The sequence below is a fragment of the Numida meleagris genome, chromosome 11 (genome assembly GCF_002078875.1).
Source record: "Numida meleagris isolate 19003 breed g44 Domestic line chromosome 11, NumMel1.0, whole genome shotgun sequence".
In the NCBI taxonomy this organism is placed as follows: Eukaryota; Metazoa; Chordata; class Aves; order Galliformes; family Numididae; genus Numida; species Numida meleagris.
The window spans coordinates 6,105,319-6,125,245 of NC_034419.1; the positions used below are offsets into that span (position 1 = coordinate 6,105,319).

General features: G+C 48.1%; 1 protein-coding gene across 2 annotated transcripts in view; it reads right to left on the reverse strand.

Moving 5' to 3' along the window:
- The window catches only part of PHF2 (PHD finger protein 2), an 83,972-nt gene continuing 73,448 nt past the window's right edge, over nucleotides 9,404–19,927 (reverse strand). Inside the window, exons 18-22 of one of the 2 annotated variants that reach the window (XM_021409225.1) lie at nucleotides 15,545–15,822; nucleotides 14,974–15,069; nucleotides 14,222–14,331; nucleotides 12,805–13,066; nucleotides 9,404–10,243 (exon numbers count right to left, since the gene is read on the reverse strand). In XM_021409225.1, coding sequence (XP_021264900.1) covers nucleotides 10,155–10,243; nucleotides 12,805–13,066; nucleotides 14,222–14,331; nucleotides 14,974–15,069; nucleotides 15,545–15,822 — 835 coding nt within the window. In that variant the 3' untranslated portion in view covers nucleotides 9,404–10,154. The remainder of the gene's footprint in view (nucleotides 10,244–12,804; nucleotides 13,067–14,221; nucleotides 14,332–14,973; nucleotides 15,070–15,544; nucleotides 15,823–19,927) is intronic. The other variant, XM_021409226.1, reaches the window with a different exon arrangement.

Here is a 19,927-nt window from a genome sequence, read left to right on the forward strand (position 1 = left end):
GAGTGACACGAGCCTGCTTTCCTTGGACCGTGAGATGAACAGCAATGTGCACATGTTCAAAATAGAGCTGCGTGTTTCAAAGGGAGAAACATTTTTCTGATTGGTTTCAGGTTTATAAGTTTCAAACTCAATCAGAGAAAGCATTTCTGGTTCTCCAAGCCAGACTTTCCCAGTCAGCCTCTTCCTCCAGCCGTGGGCATTTCCCAGCCACCTGTGCATGTACCACAGCTGGTGGGGGGCCAGGATGTGCCCAGTGGAATGAGGAGCTGCCAGCCCTGCCAGCTGGGCTCTGTGTGGCTCATGGGCTGCCCTTTGCCAGCCTCCAGCCCCAGAAAGCGCAGAGACAGGGACATTTGTGAAGCAGCAGTCCCCCAGCCTGTCCCATCCTGCCACATCCCTGCTCCCCAGAGCTCCCTTCAGCTGTGCCACATGCCTGGCACAGGCAGGCACCCTGCTTGTCCTTGCTGTTAGAGCTCAGGGACCGTCCTTCTGACAGCCAGAGCACGCTGCTCAGGCTGTGCCACGTTTGTCTGCAAGGAAATGGGATGTTTATGTTTATTCAAATCGATACTGATGGATTACACTTCTGTTCTGTTTAGCAGCTGTTTGGATCGTTTTATACCACAAAAGGCGATTAAGATCCAAAGTACTGTAGGGCTGTGTTACAAATAAGAGCCATTTAATAGCAATAACAATGAACAGAAATGTGAAGCATGGCTTTTAGTTATTATTATGTCTAAGGCTAGTTTGTTTTTCATATCTATAAATGCATACACATATGTACACATACACATACACATACAGATATATATATATATATATATAAGGAATACTCTCATCTGCTCATCTCTTGCTCCTTGGAGTCTGTTCAGTCACGCCTGTACGAGTCGGTACCTGCACACGTACTGCAGTTAATGGGGATTCCTGAGACAGACGTGTGCATCTGGAGGCTTCACCTGGCTCAGCACTTGATGACCATTCAGGGCCAGCATGGAGATAGGTCTGAGAAAGAAATTTCCCTGGATGTCTGCATATGAATAAATTGCTGCTGACAAGGAGTAAGTATAATAGAGGCTCGTTCCTTGTTATTGGCTAGAGCCATGAAGAAGATAATAGCTGAAAATATGGCTTTAAATGGGAGACGCTCATTTATTTTGCTCAAATTCTTTAAAATTAGACCTTATAGAGAACACTAAAACATATGACTATTACATTTAAATGACTGCTCAAATCCAAAGGAAAAAGATCATGTGTTCTTATCCTGTCTGACAGGTGGCTTATTTCTGATCCTACCTCTTAATCTTCTAAGTCATGTTTTCTTTCAAACTCTGTTATTCCATTTTAAAGGGAGATTGTGTTATGTAGGACAATGTATTATGAAGCATAATTGCTCACTGCTGGTAAATCAAATATATTATTAAAAAAAAAAAGAAATTCAGGATCAGAGCGTTGACCGGTGATACGACAAGACATAACCATTTTCAGAGGTTTGGGAGATTGTGGTTGGACAGTTTTTATTTGCAGCCTTTGACACATATATCATTGTGAACAAGCTGTGAGCTAGAAGATATCCAAAAGATGTGCTCAGGATATCTCTGCTTCTCATGCAGCCCCTTACTTGTGCACGTGGTGTCTGTCGTGCTCCTCCTTGCAGGCACAGGACACGTCTGGGACAGCTCTGTCAGGTCAAGTTTACCAGGCGTTTCCTTGTGTTGGTGGGTGCATTTCAGCTCATGGCAAAGGAGGTATATGTGGTCTCTACTTATCGCAGGCCAAACAGAGCTAAACAAGTAGCTCCAAGGAATGATAATGATGAGCTAACCTGAGGGCTTCTTCCTCCTTAAACCCTGTCTCCCCTCTCCTCCCAGCCAGTGCTGCTGCAGAGGGACACGTGCTATTGAGGTTCACCCACCATGACTGCACTTTAGAGACAAAACTGGAAGCAGATGCTCCTTGGCTTATAGTCTTTCCTCCAAAGCCTGAGGATATCCATTTGCAGACAGGAAGAGGCATACTAACATTGCCCCTGTTAGCGGTTCATAAGATTTTTGTCTACTGCAAGGCAAGCACAAATAATAATAATAAAAAAACCTGGCAGCACAGGTTACAGATTTATTTCTCCCCCTGCTCCTCATTTAGAAAACTGAGATTGTTAACACTCAGGAAAAAATATTTCATGAGGGTCTTGTTGAGTAATGACTGAGTTGGTGTTGTTCTTGAATGAAAATGATAGAGGGAGGTCAGGAACTAGGAGTGGCCATTTTGCCCTCTAGTTTGGTGAAGTACCAGTTAGTTAGACCTGCCAAAGAGCTGGGGGAGGGGGATTACCTGCAGTCTGTGTCAACAGTCATATTAATGTTCCTTAATGACTTGCGGAGAGACTGGAGGAAGGTTGAGCAGCGAGCAGTGTTCAGACCTCCAGTGTCAACAGCACTAGGCAAACAGTAAGTGATTTTTGACAGCAAATGCAAAACCTGTGGAAACAGTCTGCTCTTTACATCCCCAGTAATTTCCACAGGTGTAGCAGGATAACTAACCCCTGATGACCTGAAAACCTATGTCCTTCCTCACCATGTCCTGTCTTACTCCGTACCAACAGCCTCTCACCTCGTGATCCCAGCCTGCAAATGAGTCTGTGAGTATTCTTCCATCCACCTCTCCCAACCAATCTTTTAGCTTCTCTGTTTTGCTTGCAAACTTCCCTCTGTGCATGAAATAATGTTCCTGTGACAATCACAGAGATTGTTATGTGCCTCCCACCAACAGGTCTGTTTTGACATTGCCAAAGTATCGGGCACTTCATAATAGAAATGGTAGGAAAGATTTATGTGGATTTTTTTTTATAAACAATACTAAAACGTGCATTACCCCATTACATGTGAGATTTATCAGTGTGAGATTTTTAGGTGTGTGCTTTGTGTCTCGCCTTTCTCACAGCAGGAGGGTAACCACCTGGGTGATGGCATATTACAATGTATGGGAGAGGTCTTGAGAGAGGTGTGGGGACTGCAGTAAGGCCTTTAACTGATATTAATTACTTTTCTGTCATTAGATGTAAGCTTCTAAGCTATGTCCTATGTCAAATGAAAAGGTAAATCGCCATGTACCTTAGTGGGATCAAGGAAGCTGCCAGCCACAGGCCTCTTGCTGTCCCAAAATGGGACCCTCTGATGTTGCTTCCCCCTCATATGCCACTGTATCCAGTTGAAGCATACTGAAAACAAGCATCAGAGATTCCTAATTGAAGTTAATGGCTCAGATCATATTTGTGACATTGTGCAGATAATGGAGAATCACAGTGTACTTGATGATTTGTCTTTTCATTTTACACTAGATGTAGCTCGGAAGCTTAGGAAAAGCAGTGGTGCCTAAGGTCACACATAACAAATCAGTGAGCACAGGGCCACTTTCTTGGGAAATCTGTGGTTAATTCTGACTTCTTCCAGTGCTGGAAGCCGGTGCTCTCCTTCTGGAGAGCAGCCAGAACCTTCCTGAAACAGCCCAGGATCAAGTAGAAAGTTGCAGCCATAGGTCAGGTAAAGAATTAACGAGCATCCAGATTTGCCCAGAGGTTAGAGGGGAAAAAATCTATGTACGGTGGTTCTCAGATGACTCTCTGATAGACAAGCCATGATGAATGTGTCTGGCAATGAAATGGTGTCTTGGAGAAACTGAGGTGTTTAGGTAGAGAAAAAGAGAAGTTCCCTTTGTCTGGAGAGCAGAAAAAAGTCACCTCACTTGATGAAGGTTTAATCCCTGCAGATGGTCTGAAGCCACAGCATCTTTATTCTCTTCTCACTAGCATCTGTTGAAAAGTTGTCATCACTGCTTATGCCAAATGCTGGATGGGGAACAATTTGTGTAAAACCTGCTCAAAATAACAAGCTCGTTAATCGCTTATATTCTCTGTAAGCAGCCAAGGTACATTTAGCCATGACAGTTTTCTTTCAGTGGACTTTGAGGTATTATCAGCTGTGACAGCGTAGAGTGGGTGGAATGTGGGGAACAAAAGCCCCACACAAAGGAGGCACTTTAGGTCTGGGTTCCTCTGCTTCCTAGAGGCCACACAGTGCCCAGCTACGGTGAGATTCTTTTCTCTAATTAATATTTCATTCTCTGAGAGAGTTTCAAGTTATCCCTTGAGATATGTTAAAGGCTTGCACATTTTGAGGAAAAGAAACAAGGCTGCTGAGCTTGAATTAAGAAAGTATGTTGAAAGGAGCTGCTACAGCCTTTAACTTTGGGCGAGGGACATGTAAACCATACAGTATTAATGCACTTTTCATTGTATTACTTGTTCTATGTCCTATTTTACGGTCTGTTCCAATAAAGTCATGCATAAATGCTGCTGGGAAACATTCACCCCTTTTTTCCTTTCTTACCTCCCCTGGACTGAGGCATCTGATATTTCATATTCTGCGGAGGTATTTGTTTTCCAAACCAACCCACCAAACTATTTTATGACAGCAATAAAGTAAAGCGGCCGTGTGGTGAGAATTGCTGAATTCAGCAAGGAAGGTGAAAGAATGGCCACTGGAGGAGAGCTGCTGCCACCAGCAAGTGCAGGGAGTCCAGCCAGGGCAGGCTGACGGGTCACCCAGGCTCCATGTCGAAGAGCTGCATGAGCCATGGGGGTAGTGCTGTACATCCTTACAGATGTGGCAAATTGGGCACTTCAGTAACAGAATGACATCAGTCACTACCACCAAGGCTGTAACCACACAGATAGCTAAAAGGTGAAACTGAGCCACTTGTCATGGGCCTCACATTTCAGGTGCTATGTCCCAGGGACCAGGGAAGAGAAAGGCCACTTACTGCAAGGCTCCAGCCATTTGTAAAAGCTGAGCTGCTCCATCCAGTGGCTTTTTGTTCCCTTCACCAAGGGCTATTGTTAGGCAGCAGTCTCTTAACCCAGCTGTAATTCCTCAGGATACAGCTTGTATCCTGAGCAAAGCAATTACAGGTCTCAGCCTTGCAAACTGGAGGTACAGTAAGAAAAATGATGCCACTATGTGTTGAGTGGTTTACCTATGGGCTTATCAGACACCATTTGAAGAAAGCCCCCCCCGGCTGTGCACAGAGAGAGAGGCACTTAATCTATCTAATGGCTCCCGTGACATTGATAGACCATCTCTTTTATTGTTGTGTTAAGGACCTCTTGAGCATTCTGCTCGTGCATCACTGGATGATGTTGTCCCAGCTTGTTATAGCCAGTGACACACCTAGGTTAGAAGGGATGCTGTGATGTCCCAGGGGAAACAGATTAAATATCATTGTCAATCCACCGTGAAGCACCTGTAGAACCTCCGCTGTGTGAGGAGCCATGCGGTGTTACACACCCAGTTCACTGTGGCACGAATGTGGTCTTAATGAAGGGAGACGGGGGCTTTGCGAGGCCGTGAGGCCACGAGCAGAGCTGTGGCCCCAGCAGGGCTCTGGCCCTCCCTCAGCTAGTGGCGAGGTGTGATGACAAGCACGGGGGCACCAGCTATGGCCCAGTGTACAGAACTGAACCAAGATGGCCCAGCGACCTCGGGAAGAAAGGGCGCATCATGCTTTCCTCCGGCTGCCAAAGAAAGCTTTTGAAAGAGTAAATTTAGGAGTAAGTGTAAACACAAGGCCTTTTAAGACGTATCTCCTTGTCACTAAAGTGAGTGCTAATTATTAATATGATGAAGTTGAAGGTGAAAGCAAGACTGCGGGGCTCACTCTTTAGGGGCAGATCCCTTTCGCACACAGTCTGTGAGTGAAGGGAGAGCCAGGGGAAGGCGAGCATGGGTTGGCAGCTCCAGGTTTGGCACGTGGCTTTCTTGGAGCAGTGGCCATGGAGCCAAATGTTTGGTAAATACAGTCAGCTGGGGGAAAGAAGTATGTGAAGTTTGACAGAACAGTGACCTAAAAATGGGCTTCGAAGTACATCTTCATGGCAGACTGAAAACAGAGGGAAATCTAATTAATTATAATTATTACACTTTTAAGAGAAGAGGAGAAGCAGACTTTCTCTCATGATATACAGAGAACAACTTCAAAACTGTTTACACAAATGCTGTGAATTCTGCGGGGCGGGTACTACAAATCCATGTCAGATGTTAATGGAAAGAACGGCTTTTGTCTTGCAGGATGGCAGCGTGCCACTGTTTAAGTAACAAACATGCTCGCTGCGGTGCGGTCAGAGATGCCGGGGTCAGAGATGAAAGATGAACTCAGGTCGGCCAGCCTGATGTGGGGCTGTGCCTGCTGCCAGTTTGTAAATGATTCCTGTCAGTTTCAAGCCAGAAACTGCAGAAACCTGAATGCTATTAGGAATCGTTCAGCTGGAGCAGTCTCTCTGCATCATTGTGTACATAAATAATTACCTCCCTGGTAATGCCATCCTTTGTACACTGAGTAGTCAATCAACAAATGTCCAGTTTCCAGTCACTGTAGAAATAAAATCATCTACTGCAGAAATCTCTCCTGCAGATAGCTCCATATCATTGGCAAAGAGAACCAAGAATATTTCACCTGACTCTGCAAAAGTGTCAAATACAGCATCCACTAAGCACAGTGCTTCTATCAGGGGCTGCTAGATGTCCTCAAACAACCTTGTAAGAGTAAACACGAATGCACAGGAGCACAGTGGCCTCAGATGGCTATGGCGAACTCCAGGTGTGCTCTTGCTGCATGTAAAACTGGAAGATGGGAGGAAGAGGATCATTGCACAGCCATCTTGCAGTGTTCGTTTGGGGCAGCGTCTGCCCAGCAGAGAACAAGGCAAAGGGAGACGGGACAGTCTGGGGCCTGTGGAGGTACTGCATGCAGCCTGCAACTGAACAGGCTGCATGGCTGCAGTGAGATAAAGCAAACTGAAACAAGCTTCACTCATACCTGTGCAGCTGTAATTTGGGCTTGTTCTGAGGGAGCTCGGAGGAGCTGAGCAGATATTGGACCTGTGCCAGGTGTGCTTTGCCTCTGTTGTGAGCACGAGGCTGCTGTGTGGATGGGAAGCACCAAGCCAGTCAGATGGTGAAGTAGGCCCGACCCCATTATCCCATGTGTGCTCTACTTTGATGCATTATAATTGTGTAGGAGAAGCAGAGCCCTCTGGAGTTTGCCCCTGAAGAGGTGGAGGAGTTGCCTGGGAATGGTGTCACCCGCGCAGGGTCAGCAGCCCACCTGCAGAGACAGAGCTGCTGCTACCATGATGTTCACAGTGAAGGCCAGGGTAGATCTCCACACCTTACCCCAGCAGTTGATGCATAAGCATATGGCTGAAAGAAACAGGCTATTCAGGGGCACAGAGGAAGGGCTACAAATGCACAAGCAAAGGGAAGAGATTTGATGTGGCCAGACAGAATCATCAACTAGCAAGAAAAGATGCGTGAAGATTTTTAACAAGCCATTAGACTTCTTAGAGAGAAGACTGTAAAAGCCAAGACCGACCCAGAGGGGAACAGCAAGAAGTCCCCAGCAACTCAACAGGCCAGCACAGCAGTCCTTTCCGAAACTGTCAGCATGGAATTACCCAAAGGGGAAAGCAGCTCTGCACCAGCATGCCAGGCTCTTTTTGTCTGCAGCAGCTATGCTATGTTATCCCTCATTTCTGAAGGTGTTTTCTGCTCGGACTGGCTCAGAGCCTTGTGGTGCTCTCCTCGGGCTGCTGGGAGTGGTTCACTTGGAATGAGCTACAGAGCATCCTCTGCCACGCCGCAAGAAACCTGGTAAACAAAGGCAGCGGTCACCGAGCCTTTAGAGGTGCTCGGCGTTTTGTTGCACCACGTCCTTATGGGCTGGGGTTGTTTCTGAACTGTGAACTCCCCCAGCTGGCGAACGTCTGCTATTACCACGAGCCACTTTAACCTCCAGTCCAAAATGTCGCTGTGAGGATATATTGCAAGACCATCCCAAAAAGTCAGCAGCACCGTCTATCCAAGGCATTACTGTTTTGGCCTGGGAATTCGTAAGGAGCGAATGGCCAACGCTTGACCTTTTCTGCTGGAAGACAGTGAGAGAATCAGACTGCTGCCTGGAGCAGACTGGTGCCCCATTCCCCGCAAGAACATTCCCTGGCTCCCCGTATATACTTGCCATACTATCCTCGGCCAGAAGTCACACTAACCCTTGGCTGAAAGTAACTGTTCATCCTTCCTTCAGATTACTCAATTTAGCTGGATTTGCAGAGCCATTCCCTGGAAAACACCGCCTTAATCCACCCATCATGTGCCACCACTGGCTGCCCAGTTTGAAAGCTGACAGCGTCTAGCTGGAATCAGTTTTGCCCGTAGTATCTGACAGCCACATCTCCTACATGCACGGGGCCTTGGGACAGACACAGGCAAAGCCTCCCCAAAAAGAAGCAGTCAGCAAACTGCACGCTTGGCCTGCTGTTTTTCTTAAGGAATTACAACAAAAGTTCATCAAGAGACACCTGTTTGTTTGAAGAGATGTGGCCAGTGAAAAGCTCGATGTTATCCCCCATCCTCTCATTGCCATCTACGTAATGGGTTTGAGGCTACATTATCTAAGCAGAGGATTTTGCAACACAAACCTTGAGCCTTCTGGGGCTGCCAAAATGGTAATGGATTATTCTCTGTGGGTCATGGTCAGTTCTTCTCACTGTTCTCACAGTATGGCCAGGAACAAGGAAGCAGCCTGGGCATGGCAGATGTGAACAGCCTTCTGCTAAGAAAGAGAACTGCAGAAGAAGCAGTTGCACGTGTCAGTATCATGTTCAGTCCTTCATGGTAAGGAAGGAGTACTCTGGAAGCAGCACCACAGACAGGAGGGTCAATCTGGACAAATGTGAGTTACCTGACCTTTCAGTGGGTGAAAAGTGGCAAGGCTGTAGCACTTGGTGGCTTCCAAGATGGGGGGAGGAAGCAGGGAGTACTGAGTGTGTATGTTTGCCTGAGGATGGTAAATGATGCGGATAGAGGGCAGGTGTGTCTGGGTGGACCACAGGGTGTGTCATAACCATAAACCACAAACTGCCCTTCAGGGCTAGACAGGGGGAGGGAGCAGCCAAGACCACATCTGGAGGTGTTGGTGGGGACTGTGGCAGCAAGCAGATGAGGCACTGGCTTAGTGCTGGGGTATGCGTGCAAAGGTTCAATGCAGCTCCCCAGTGCCTTCTTGTGCAGAGGGAGCAGCAGAACAGGGCAGACGCTGTGCTGAGCCTCCGGCCCTGCCCTGCACCCCTCCACCGAGCCCGCACACTGCCCCTCGCCGACCCCACAAAAAGGCCAGGCCCAGGCAGTTGTATACAAAACCTGAAATAGTTTACTTTGCTTTCTCTTTTTTTTTTTTCTTTTTTCTTTCTTTTTTTTTTTTTCTTTTTTTAAACTTTGCTCTAGGTTTACTTAGATTTCGTGAACTCGATACAAGAGCATTTGATATGAATTGGTAAATAAAACACCGTCATAGATAGATAGCCACGATAAACTTTGTTAGAAATGTACATGTCGCGAAAAAATAATAATACTAATAATAATAATCATAATAAAAAAAGCCGGCGTGACGCCCAGGCCAGCACGGCCCTGAAGGCCGTGGGCTGCGGGTGGCTCTGGTTCCCCGCGGGCGCCGCGCCCCAGTAATGTGTGTATATAAACAAAGCCCATAAGAAATGTACAAATATAAAAAGCTACAAACATTAATAAATTACATCGTCACAAAACACGGAAACACTCCACAAGGTGCTAGTAAAATAACTGTCTCCCTCCTCGTACAAGAAGTTACGCAAAGAGCTGGTAAGGGCCGCTGCGGCGGGCAGCGCCCGGAGAGACTTTCCCCTTATAAAAAACAGGTGGTCATTATTCCAAAAGCTATGTACAAGCTACATTCTAGGAAAAGGATGCCTCGGGAAACGCATCAACATGGCACGGCCGGGGGGGAACGCGCCCAGTGCCCCCAGTCCTCCACCACACACCGGCCCCGACCCGGCCCCTCGCTGCCCTCACCGCCGTGGGCCAGGTGCGCTCTGCTCTCACCTCCCGGCGCGCTCAGTGCCGTGGGGCCAGGCGAGTATTAACTTTTTGCGGACTAGTCACTCTCAGCACTCTGAGAAAGGACATCTATATTAAAAAATATTTATAGCAGGATTCTGTACACTCCGACCGCCGAAAGTTAAGAGGGGTTGTTATCGTGGTGCTCAAAGTTAGGCGGCGGCGGCCCCGCCGCTAAAGGAGCAGCTTCCCATTCCGGTGGATCTTCAGGATCTTGCCGAGCCGCTGCTTGGCCGTGGCCATCCCCTTCTTCGTGCGCTTTCCTGGAGGGAGAGTGGCAGTGGTGAGCCCCAGGCTGGCTCCTGCCCCACACCACCCCGCAGCAGCAAGACACCAGCCCCACACCACCACCTTCCCACCCCAGCACCTCCAGGAGACCACAGCTGTCCCTCAAGCTTGAGGGCTCTCCCGCAACCACCCCAAACCCAATCAGCACCACTACAGCCGGGGCAGATCCCAGTACATACCCAGGGCACCAACTGCCTCCACAGTGCCAGCCCTGCCGTGCTGTGCCCATACCCAGCCCTGAGCCTGCACACACCCCAGCCTGACTTTCCAACCCCAGTCACTCCAGCACTGTCCCATGCCTCGGTGCTCCCCAGAGCAATATCTCTGCATAGGAATTGCCACACGCACAGAGGCACCCATCAGGCTGTGAAACACTGCCTGCTCTCACCACGCACACACATGCCCCTCCAGGATCCCTGAGCACCTCTCCACTATTTCGCACATCCTCAAGGGAGAATCTGAAGCACAGGGCGCAGCTTGCATGCCACCTCACTGACACCACCATCATGCTTCCTTGCCCTCTCCTTCCCTAGTGCTGCAGACACCATCTGCAGTCAGCCCAGTCAGAAAGCCACTGAATGCACACACATGTACACTCACAGATTCAGGTTAGCACCAAAGCACTCAAAGTGGACAACCCTCCCTTTCCCCATACTCATGAGACAGAAACACCATCACAAACCAGAGCTGTACTTATAGGCTGTGCCATTCAGGAAGGTCGGTGCTGCCTGCAAACTTTTCTGCAAACACTAGTGCAGCAAGCACAGCTGATCTCCGCCTCATCTCTCACCAGCTTCCATTTTACAGATGGAAATTTCATGGGTCTCCAAGGCGTCTGAGACCACACAAACCCACACAACTCCTTCCTATCACACCACTATTGGTGCAGCCATGTGTAATACCTGAAGAATCTCAGCTCCCTTCCGCTTCTCTCATCTACATTAAGTGTCCCAGGCCATGACAGTGTGGGTGACACTTTCCATGGGACTGCTCAAGCCCAAAAGGCAAACAGTGACTTCCACACTACAGCTTTTCTCAACAAGAATGTGCTTCTGCAGTCACTGACAGTATTGAAAGGCAATTTATAATTTCTTCATTTTTCATCCTTTTGCCTCATTCTGAGTCATCTCTCTTCTCTGAAGTGGTCTGAGAGCTCCCTGATTCCGCTTCATCCCACCAACCCTTCATTACCAATGATACCCAGCCTGGAACTCCCTGTGTTCCATGCAAGAGAGACACCTTGACGTCCCCTTGGTGGCTGTCTCGAGACCCTGCACTGGAGGCTCTGAAAGTGCTCCTCTCCCTGCATGGTTGGGCACACACTCTTGGCACATGGTTCCTTCCCTCCTTTGAGGATTGAGCTGTACCACAGGCAAGGTGTGTTCCACATGCCTGTACAAGCTCTCTCCACGACTCCCTGGCTGGGTCGCCCAACTCACTGGCCTGACTGGGGTTGGGCTCCATTCAGCACTCCTCTTCCCACCACTTCTTCCACGGACCTCTTGGACCTTCGTGACACCATCTCACCACAAAGACACAATTCCAGGCAAGTATTTTCACTTCACTCCAGTTCTGTAGACAGCCACAGGTGTTGCCAGCTCCTGGAAGGGCCCTAGAGTCTATCATGGGCACGTTCTCCTACATGGCCTGTTAGCTGCTCTGATGTTTTACTGGTTGGCACCCCTCAAAGAGACTGCAGGACACCACGCACTATCTCTAATTTGCTCCACTCACATAGAGAAGAATACTGGAAATACCTGCCACGTAGCCTCACTTTTTACAATAGGCCTCTCCTGTGGGATCACACACTTGATCTTCATCATATACAGTGCACTTGACTGGAGTTTCTGCCTGTCCCACACACCTGCCTTTATCGTGCTTTCTCAGCAAAGTTCAAGCGAGGAACAGGAGGTCCTAGCCCAGTCCCTGGATAGCTCCAGCTTTTTAATGCTTTCCCTATAGCTGATAACAAGCGGCTTCTTCCTCTGTTGGTTCTGGTTGTGTGGACGGGTAACTCCCAAGGCTTGACATTCCTCTGCTCCCTTGTTGCAGCTCTCAAGACAGCTTTGCAGATTCTCACTGCGCTACACTTGCTGGGCAGGATGTCCTTATTTACACCTCTGCACAGGTATTGCACAAACAGAAGCCTAAAACAGCAGTGCCTGACCCAGCCCTGAGCAGAACAGCCTTGATGGATGCCTCCTTCCCCTGTCAAGGCTTCACCAGACAGGCTGGACTGTGACGTGACAACTGCGTGTCCTCCTCAGAAAGCCCGGGGCATGCTCAGAATATTTCCTAGCATAGGATGCCTCACAGCCTGCAACAACAAATGCCAGGCAGCAAAACACGTATTTAGGCCCGCACTGCCAGGGCAGCCATGACTACAGGCCAAACCTCCAACCTGGTTTGCTCTACCAAAACACTTCCACAGACCCATGACAGACACCACACGTGAAGGCCCTGCAGAGGGCATGGATTATATGACCAAATCACCCTTCCCCATTCCTACACCATAACCCCAGGCGTTTCCTGGTACCTTTGGCGGAGGCATTGTTCTGCGAGGATGATGAGGGTCTCCTCTGTGTGAGGAAAACACCGGGTGCCATCGGCTGCGATCCCCTGTTAGGCTGGGCGGCCCCAAAGGTGCTGGCCCCTGCGGTGTACTCGTGATCTGTGAGGCTGCTGGCATGTGACTCCAGCTTCGGCTCTGGCGAGCTGCCTTCCTGAGCCGGTTTGTTCGCGTTGTTGGTTGACAGCTTCTTTTTGGTATTTTTTTTCTTCTTGCCTTTTTGTTCCTCCTTTAAAATGACAAACATGAAGCTCAGATTAATCCCCAGAAGACCTTTAGCTATGGCAAGGGCCAGCGGCGTTGCTTAGGGTCCTGATACAATGAAAAACAACGAAGTTTGCCATGTATAAACTGTTCAGGGTCTGTTCCGATACCATCTCGCTCACAGCTCTCTGCCACATGCACACGCTGCCTTTCTTGCATCTACGTATGCGCTTTGTGCAGAGCCTCCTTGCTTGTTAACTCTCTGTACACTGCGGTGAGAGGGAGCCAGCCAGCGCCAAAATGACCCTGCCTTGGGAGACCAGCGTGGTTTTGAATGAACAAACCTTTCGATGTTCCGCATACACTGGCATCTCCTATCTTCAGGTATCTTCATATTCTTTCACAATAGGAGGACATTAAACACCCCACTTATTCACAGAAGCTGCTTCTTGCTTAGGTAACATCTATAGCTGCACTTACACACACTGTTAGAAATGCAGTCTGTCACCATCCTGTTTCCCTCACCTACCTACAAGTCCACTTCCTGACAATTCCACTGCCCAACAGCACCCACCACAAAAGCACAGTGCCACCAAAAGCCACATCTCCAGCAACTCCCCAACCTGCCTCCAGCAGACCTCATACTTTGTGGTGTCACATTTATGGGGGTCAATGTGCATGAGGCACTCAGCACCTACCTGACCCCTCCAGAGACCAAAGGATGCTTTTCAACAGCCAGAACTGCCTCAGTATCTTTGCTAAATTGATGTTAGCTGCCCTCGGTTAACCACAGCTTTGGGAGTCAGCCCTAATGCTTCCAAGCAGCCAATTTGCACAGGCAAGGCAATCACACCAGCCAGACCTCCAGCACATCAACATGCCGTTCATGCACACTCCTTTTGGGGATCCTGTTTCCATCACTAGCCTGCAAGAACGCAGGTAGATAAGCATGCTCTCTCAATGCTTCTCTGTGTGCCCAGTACACCTCCTGCTCTGCACCGTGTCATTGTCAGGGACGCTGCAACACTGCTGGATTTTCCTCCTGTTTATTTCCCCTGAGACTGATAAACCTTGCAAAACTGGCACGAATAAACGCCAAGAAGGGCTGGCACTGCTCTGCTGTTTGGGCGTGACTGCTGCTTTCATTTCCTGACAGCTACTGCTTCTCAAGCAACCTCACCTGCTGTGACAACTTCGCAGCTGCAGCGGCCAGTCCAGTTTCGATGGAGGCGACCCTTGTTCCCTCTCGCACCGGTCTGTCTTGCCGAGGCACTGAGGGGCCGACTCGTGCTGCAAGGAAAGCAAACAGAGGTGAGGCAGGTGCAGAGTGCCCGTGTGAGCTGCGTAACCACGCAATGGGCAGAGGAACTGCCCTGAGCAGGAGATGGACAAGGTAAGACACGGGCTGCTTGTCACACATGCAGCGAGCTGTGGAGAATCCCTCATTAGTGGTCACAGCAAAGGGTGCCGAGGGATCCTCTGGCCTTCCACTGCCTCTGGTGAGCTGCAACAAAAACAGCCTTCCAGACCATCAGTATTGGCTGAACCCAGAGGAGACCATTCCTACGTTTCCTGCTTGTTTCTCTTTATACAGCCAACAGTAAAAGCCAGGGTTGATCAACCGTCTGGGGGTTCGCTACTACACTACTGCCACCAATCCTCCCTTCACAAGAGCATGAGGAAAAATAAATCAAAAACCTACCCCCAGAAAAACCACTTTTATTGCCAACTGATTGAAGGAGAAAGACTAACATGTCGGTACAAGTCCCAGCATGTGAAATCATCCCCCACTGTACTGGAAGGGGTTAATCCTTCACATTACAGAGAAATTGCTCATTTTTGGTCTTACAGTTTCCGCATTCCTCAAAAAATGGCTGGTTCCCTAAGGACCTGCATGGCTTAGTCTGAGTAGCACAGATTGTATGAGCTTACCCGTCGGGCTGTACGGGGCATCATCGGAACTTTTCCTCTTCTTTGATCGGGATTTGAATACTGGATTATCTTCATCCGATTCAAGAGAAGGGTAAACTACAGTAGGAAACAAAGAGTCGTTTCAGTGCAGGAGACAATTTTACGCTGCACAGAGGCCCACTTGGTCTATACAGTGATGGTGACCACAGGCATCACAGCTAGAAGAGCAAAGTGCCCCAGAGGTACTGCTGAGAAGTGACAGCTGGAAGCCATCAGGGGACATCCTCCTGCTCTCATCCACACTACTCTTAGAAGCTGCTGTTACTGAGTTGTGACCAGCTACTTTTAGGGTACGCAGAAAAAGTTCGCAATCAGGAAAAATCAGTCTTCCTGTTGCCTGTGGAGTGGCAGCATAGCTGGAAGAAAGATTCTTTATTCCAAGCTAGACTGAAACTTATCAGTGCACATCTCATGGCTCCTTGTGACACAAGACGTGGATCTGCACGTCAAGGAAACACATGGAAGGGGCATTTGCAAATATGACCAAATGTGCACATGCATACGCTTACTCAGACTGCTTCATTGTACTTACCGTAATCTGAATCTTTAAAACAGGCATCTAAGTGGTCCTGGTCTTCATCATAATCTTCAATATCAATACTGTTTTTTGTGCTTTTCTTTAGTAATCGTTTGCCAGCATTTTTGTTGCCACCGCCACCCGTTTTTTTTGAGTTCTGTGAGGAGATGGAGTTATTCTTGGCCTGGTTGGTACCCCAAGAGGCCTGCAGGCAGGATTCCGACGACTGGAGGTTTGCCATAGACAGCATGCCCTGGATTGCTTCCTGTGTGCTGGGTGAGGCAGGTGGCTGACTGCAGGAAAACATGGAGAGATACAGAAGCTATCAGAGATTCCATGAAAAGACACACCCCTCGCAAATGGCTGACTCCTTTTACCAGACAGTGTTATAAGAACAAACTTCCTATTGCTGCGCTTTAAGTAGCTGGGCATGCCACAACTAGCACTGGTTATTTTTACTTTAACAGCAACATCACCGTGCATTAGACTTGGGGTCACTGCCTTGGAAGTCAGGAAGCTGTGCATCATTTGGCTATGCATGAGATGTGCAGCTCTTTGGTGGCTGTCATTGTTGGTGTGCAAGGACAGAGTTCACGTAACTTTTCAAAGCCCCAGACAGTGCTCCCAACAGCACAGCTTTTCTCCTACCCAGCTCTGAGGGTGTCTCCCCAGCCCCTCACTCATATGCCCAAATTCCCATCTTCCTGTAACAGAGCTAGAGTGGATAAAAATCATTACTTGCACTGAGCTGAAGGATGAGGCCCCTGCTCTTGGACAATATCTTTTCAAACTCTTTTCAGATTCCTCCATCCCTTCCTTCACATGACAAAACATGAAAGCAAAGCCTGAAGAAGGTGAGGGGAAACCACAGAGGTACCACCCCAGTGTGCAGGCTCTCCTGCACCCCAGTGAAGGAACACAGCTTGGGGAATGGAGAGGGGTGACTGAGCAGTGGCATCACCGTGACTGCACGAAGCGGTGGAACAGCCTGCATAGCCAGTGCTGGCAAGAGATGGACTGGATGAGAGGACTACAGGGTGGTGGAAACTTTGCTCCCACTGGACTAGCTTTTTGGCATTTTGTGGCCAGCTGTCAACAAGTGCTGGACATCTACTACAGAAAACAACACATTCCTATAGAGTAGGTTGAGGCTAAATGATGTGTGAATTCTGACGGGCGTGTACACCTGATGAGGTGTAATGCATGCTCCTCATGATATAGAAAAACAGAGAAGAACACTCGTCAGAAAACATTAATTCTGTGAAATGCAGAATACCCCATCAAGTATTTCCCGAACCTCGGAGTTCAAACAGTGAAATGCAAAAAGCACTGCAAAGAAAGTTATGCAATAGAAGCCCCTAATGTACATCTTTTCCCAAGTAGATTAGCAGTACCACATCACTTTTACTTATTTGATCTTAATTTAATCCACTTAAAGCCTTTACAAGACCCTGGATAGAGTAGCATATAAGACATAAAGGGAGTTTCTGGGCACTAATTGCATTTATAAATAATCCTGAAAATGAGTTAAGACTGCTGTTGGTAGCTAGCAGCTCAAGGAATAAAAGAACATCGAAACATTTATTTAGTGAAGAGACATTTTAATCCCCTTATTATCACGCCAGATGCCTTAGCCTCCTCCCTAACAAAGGCATATTTTGCACCATCTATAAGAAATTAACATATTTTCTTTCCATTCCCCCCTGCCCCCCAAAAACAGTTTCTGCAAACACCGGCCTCTCAAAACAGTGCAAATAGACCATCAAAAACTGACCACTAAGTGGGCAAATCAGAGAGGAACTGCCTTAAGCAACACAAGCTTCAACAAATAAATCGTGGAATATGATCAAAACCAGTGGTTCTGAGTCAAACCACAACCTGAATGCGTGGGTAACATGTCTTAAAGAAACATAGCTGCACATGGAGCAAAGTGTTTCTCGTTAGGGCATGTGCTTGCCTGTGCTTCTATTCAAGGTATTTCAGCTTTCTAAGCCAAAGAAAAAAAAGAGAATTGGGAAGTAATTCTTAAGCTCTTGAAGGCCTTATCCCCTTTCTGTAGCTTCAGCAAGAGTTAAAAAACAAACACAACCAACACATTTATGAAAGTCAACTATGAATCCCAACTGTGACCTAAAAACTTCAAAAATGGGACAAGAACCGGAGAAAAGGGCACTCTAACGAACAGACTGACAGCAGCTTGTGCCTTTTGCAGTGGGCTTCACTCCAGCATTGTGCACGGCTTCCCTTTGGGGGGTCTTGTTTCTTTTTAGTCTCATAAAGAAACTCTGAAAAGGACCCTTTCACACTGTTAACAGAGAGGAGGGAAAAACTGCTGCTGAAACTCATTCCAAATAACATCTCCCCCAGGGCTGACCAGGGGAGGGCACGTCACTCTGTGCAGCACAGACGGCTCTGTGTCCTGCACTGCCCTACGGGCAACTAGCTGTTAGGTCGAGTAAGCCTGGGGGCCTTGGCATCCCAGAGCAGCTTCTTGCTGTCATCAGTATCTTCACCAGGGAGCAGTGCACAGAGCAGCCCTTCAGGCTATGCTCTGGGGCTTTCACGAGCCCCATTTCCCTCCTGGACTTGACAGGAGCATCCTCTCCCTGACATCATGCTCCAAAGCAGGCGGTGACAGGCAGACAGCTGACGAGAGCACACATGGTTCAGCCCCAGCAGGTCAAGGCTTTCCCTCCCTAACCGAAGCTGGTCCCCATGCTGCCTGGGCACGGGATCTTCCCAATGCCCTGAAGGGATATAATGCAGGGAGCCAGGGCTTCCCTTTCACAGCCCACCTCTCTCCAAGGGTTCAACACCTCTCAGCAGAACCTCTTCCTTTCATAAGCAATTACTGAATCTTTCACCTATGGTCTCGTATGTAGCAACGGAATGTATTCATCTCAGCGCAGTACAACTCACTGAAGGCTGCCCTGCCCCTTGGTCCCTGCGCTGTCTGCACAGCAGCTGGAGGCACTGAAGGGCAAAGGGGAGGTGAGGTAGTAACCTCATAAATGTTTCATGTCGCTGCTAAGTTAGATAGTTAGATAGCTCCCAGGATCACCCCAAGACTTGGGAAAAGTAGGTAAGGGCAAAGGGAAGTCACAGGAAACACTGAACATTTTCTAAGTGGCAATAACTAACTTAACATAACTGCCTCATGAGGTTACAGAGAAAAGGAAGCAGAACTTTCTTGGATTTGTAAACAGATGAAAGTCAGTGATCAAACACTATGGCAGGGGAAATCCCAGCCAGACACACAAGAAGGAAAGGGCCGTGCTGAGGGCCAAGCAGCTCACGGTGAGAAGCTGCAGAATCTCCATCCCCAAGTGTAACGCTCAGCAGGGCAATGCCCTGCACAGCCAGGTCACGCTTCACAGCTGGCCATGTTGTGAGCCAGCAGCTGCACAGATGTCTTCTCAAGGCCCCTTCCAGCTGCTGTTGTCCTGGAATACTGCATGTAAGAACTGCTGAAAAACACTGATGCATGTGAGGAGGAGGTAATAAATCACCGTTCTCCCTCTGCGACAGTTTCCCCATCATTTCTGCATTTCCTCTCACCCTCCCCATGGCAAAATGTAAATGAACCACGAAGAAGTGAAGCAGAGACAGTAATGACTTGACAGCATTTTGGAGAAGTGACAAATGGATAGAACTGTGAAACTTACTTAACTTCAAGTACAAAACCAGTATTTTCTTCCACTTTTTAATCAAACCTGGGAACAAATAATTTGCTCAGTTCAAAGTCACACGACTAGCAGTCTCTTCAACTTTTTTTCTATACTCTGTTCCAAACCTTTCAGACTGTTTCCACATTTAAGGCAGCCTTTCTGAAGGGCCTCTCTCCACATCTCATCTTGCTACCACTGGCATGGGCGTAGGAAACGCAGCTCTCTAGAGCAACCTACGTTAATGCCACCAGGGCTTTTGTTTTGGTCGGCTGAAAAAGACAATCTAATGTTTTACTGAATCAAGCTTCACACAATTCAGGTAAGGTCTTTCACACAAAACGACAGCAACAACAAAAAACCCTGCCCTGCTTCCTAAGTTACTACTGAGACAGCTTTGGTGCTGGTCTTGACTGGGCTCCATGCTTCCCACCTCAGAGCTGACCACTGCGAGCAGAGGACATTCCACGTGGACTGCCTGCACTACTGCGGTCTAGAGTATCCAAAATATACATAAATACGTATATGTATATAGCGAAATATATACACATACGTAACCCTTAAGTACCATGAAAATAAGAAAGCAAAGAAGAGAAAGATAAAAATTGTTTCTGAGTCAGGCAGGACCGCATTGGAATCACATTGTGACACAGTATGTTTGCATATCAGGTTTCGTCCTTTTTATTTTTTTTTAAAGCATGTTATAGCCATTTAAAAAGCCTGGCATAATTAT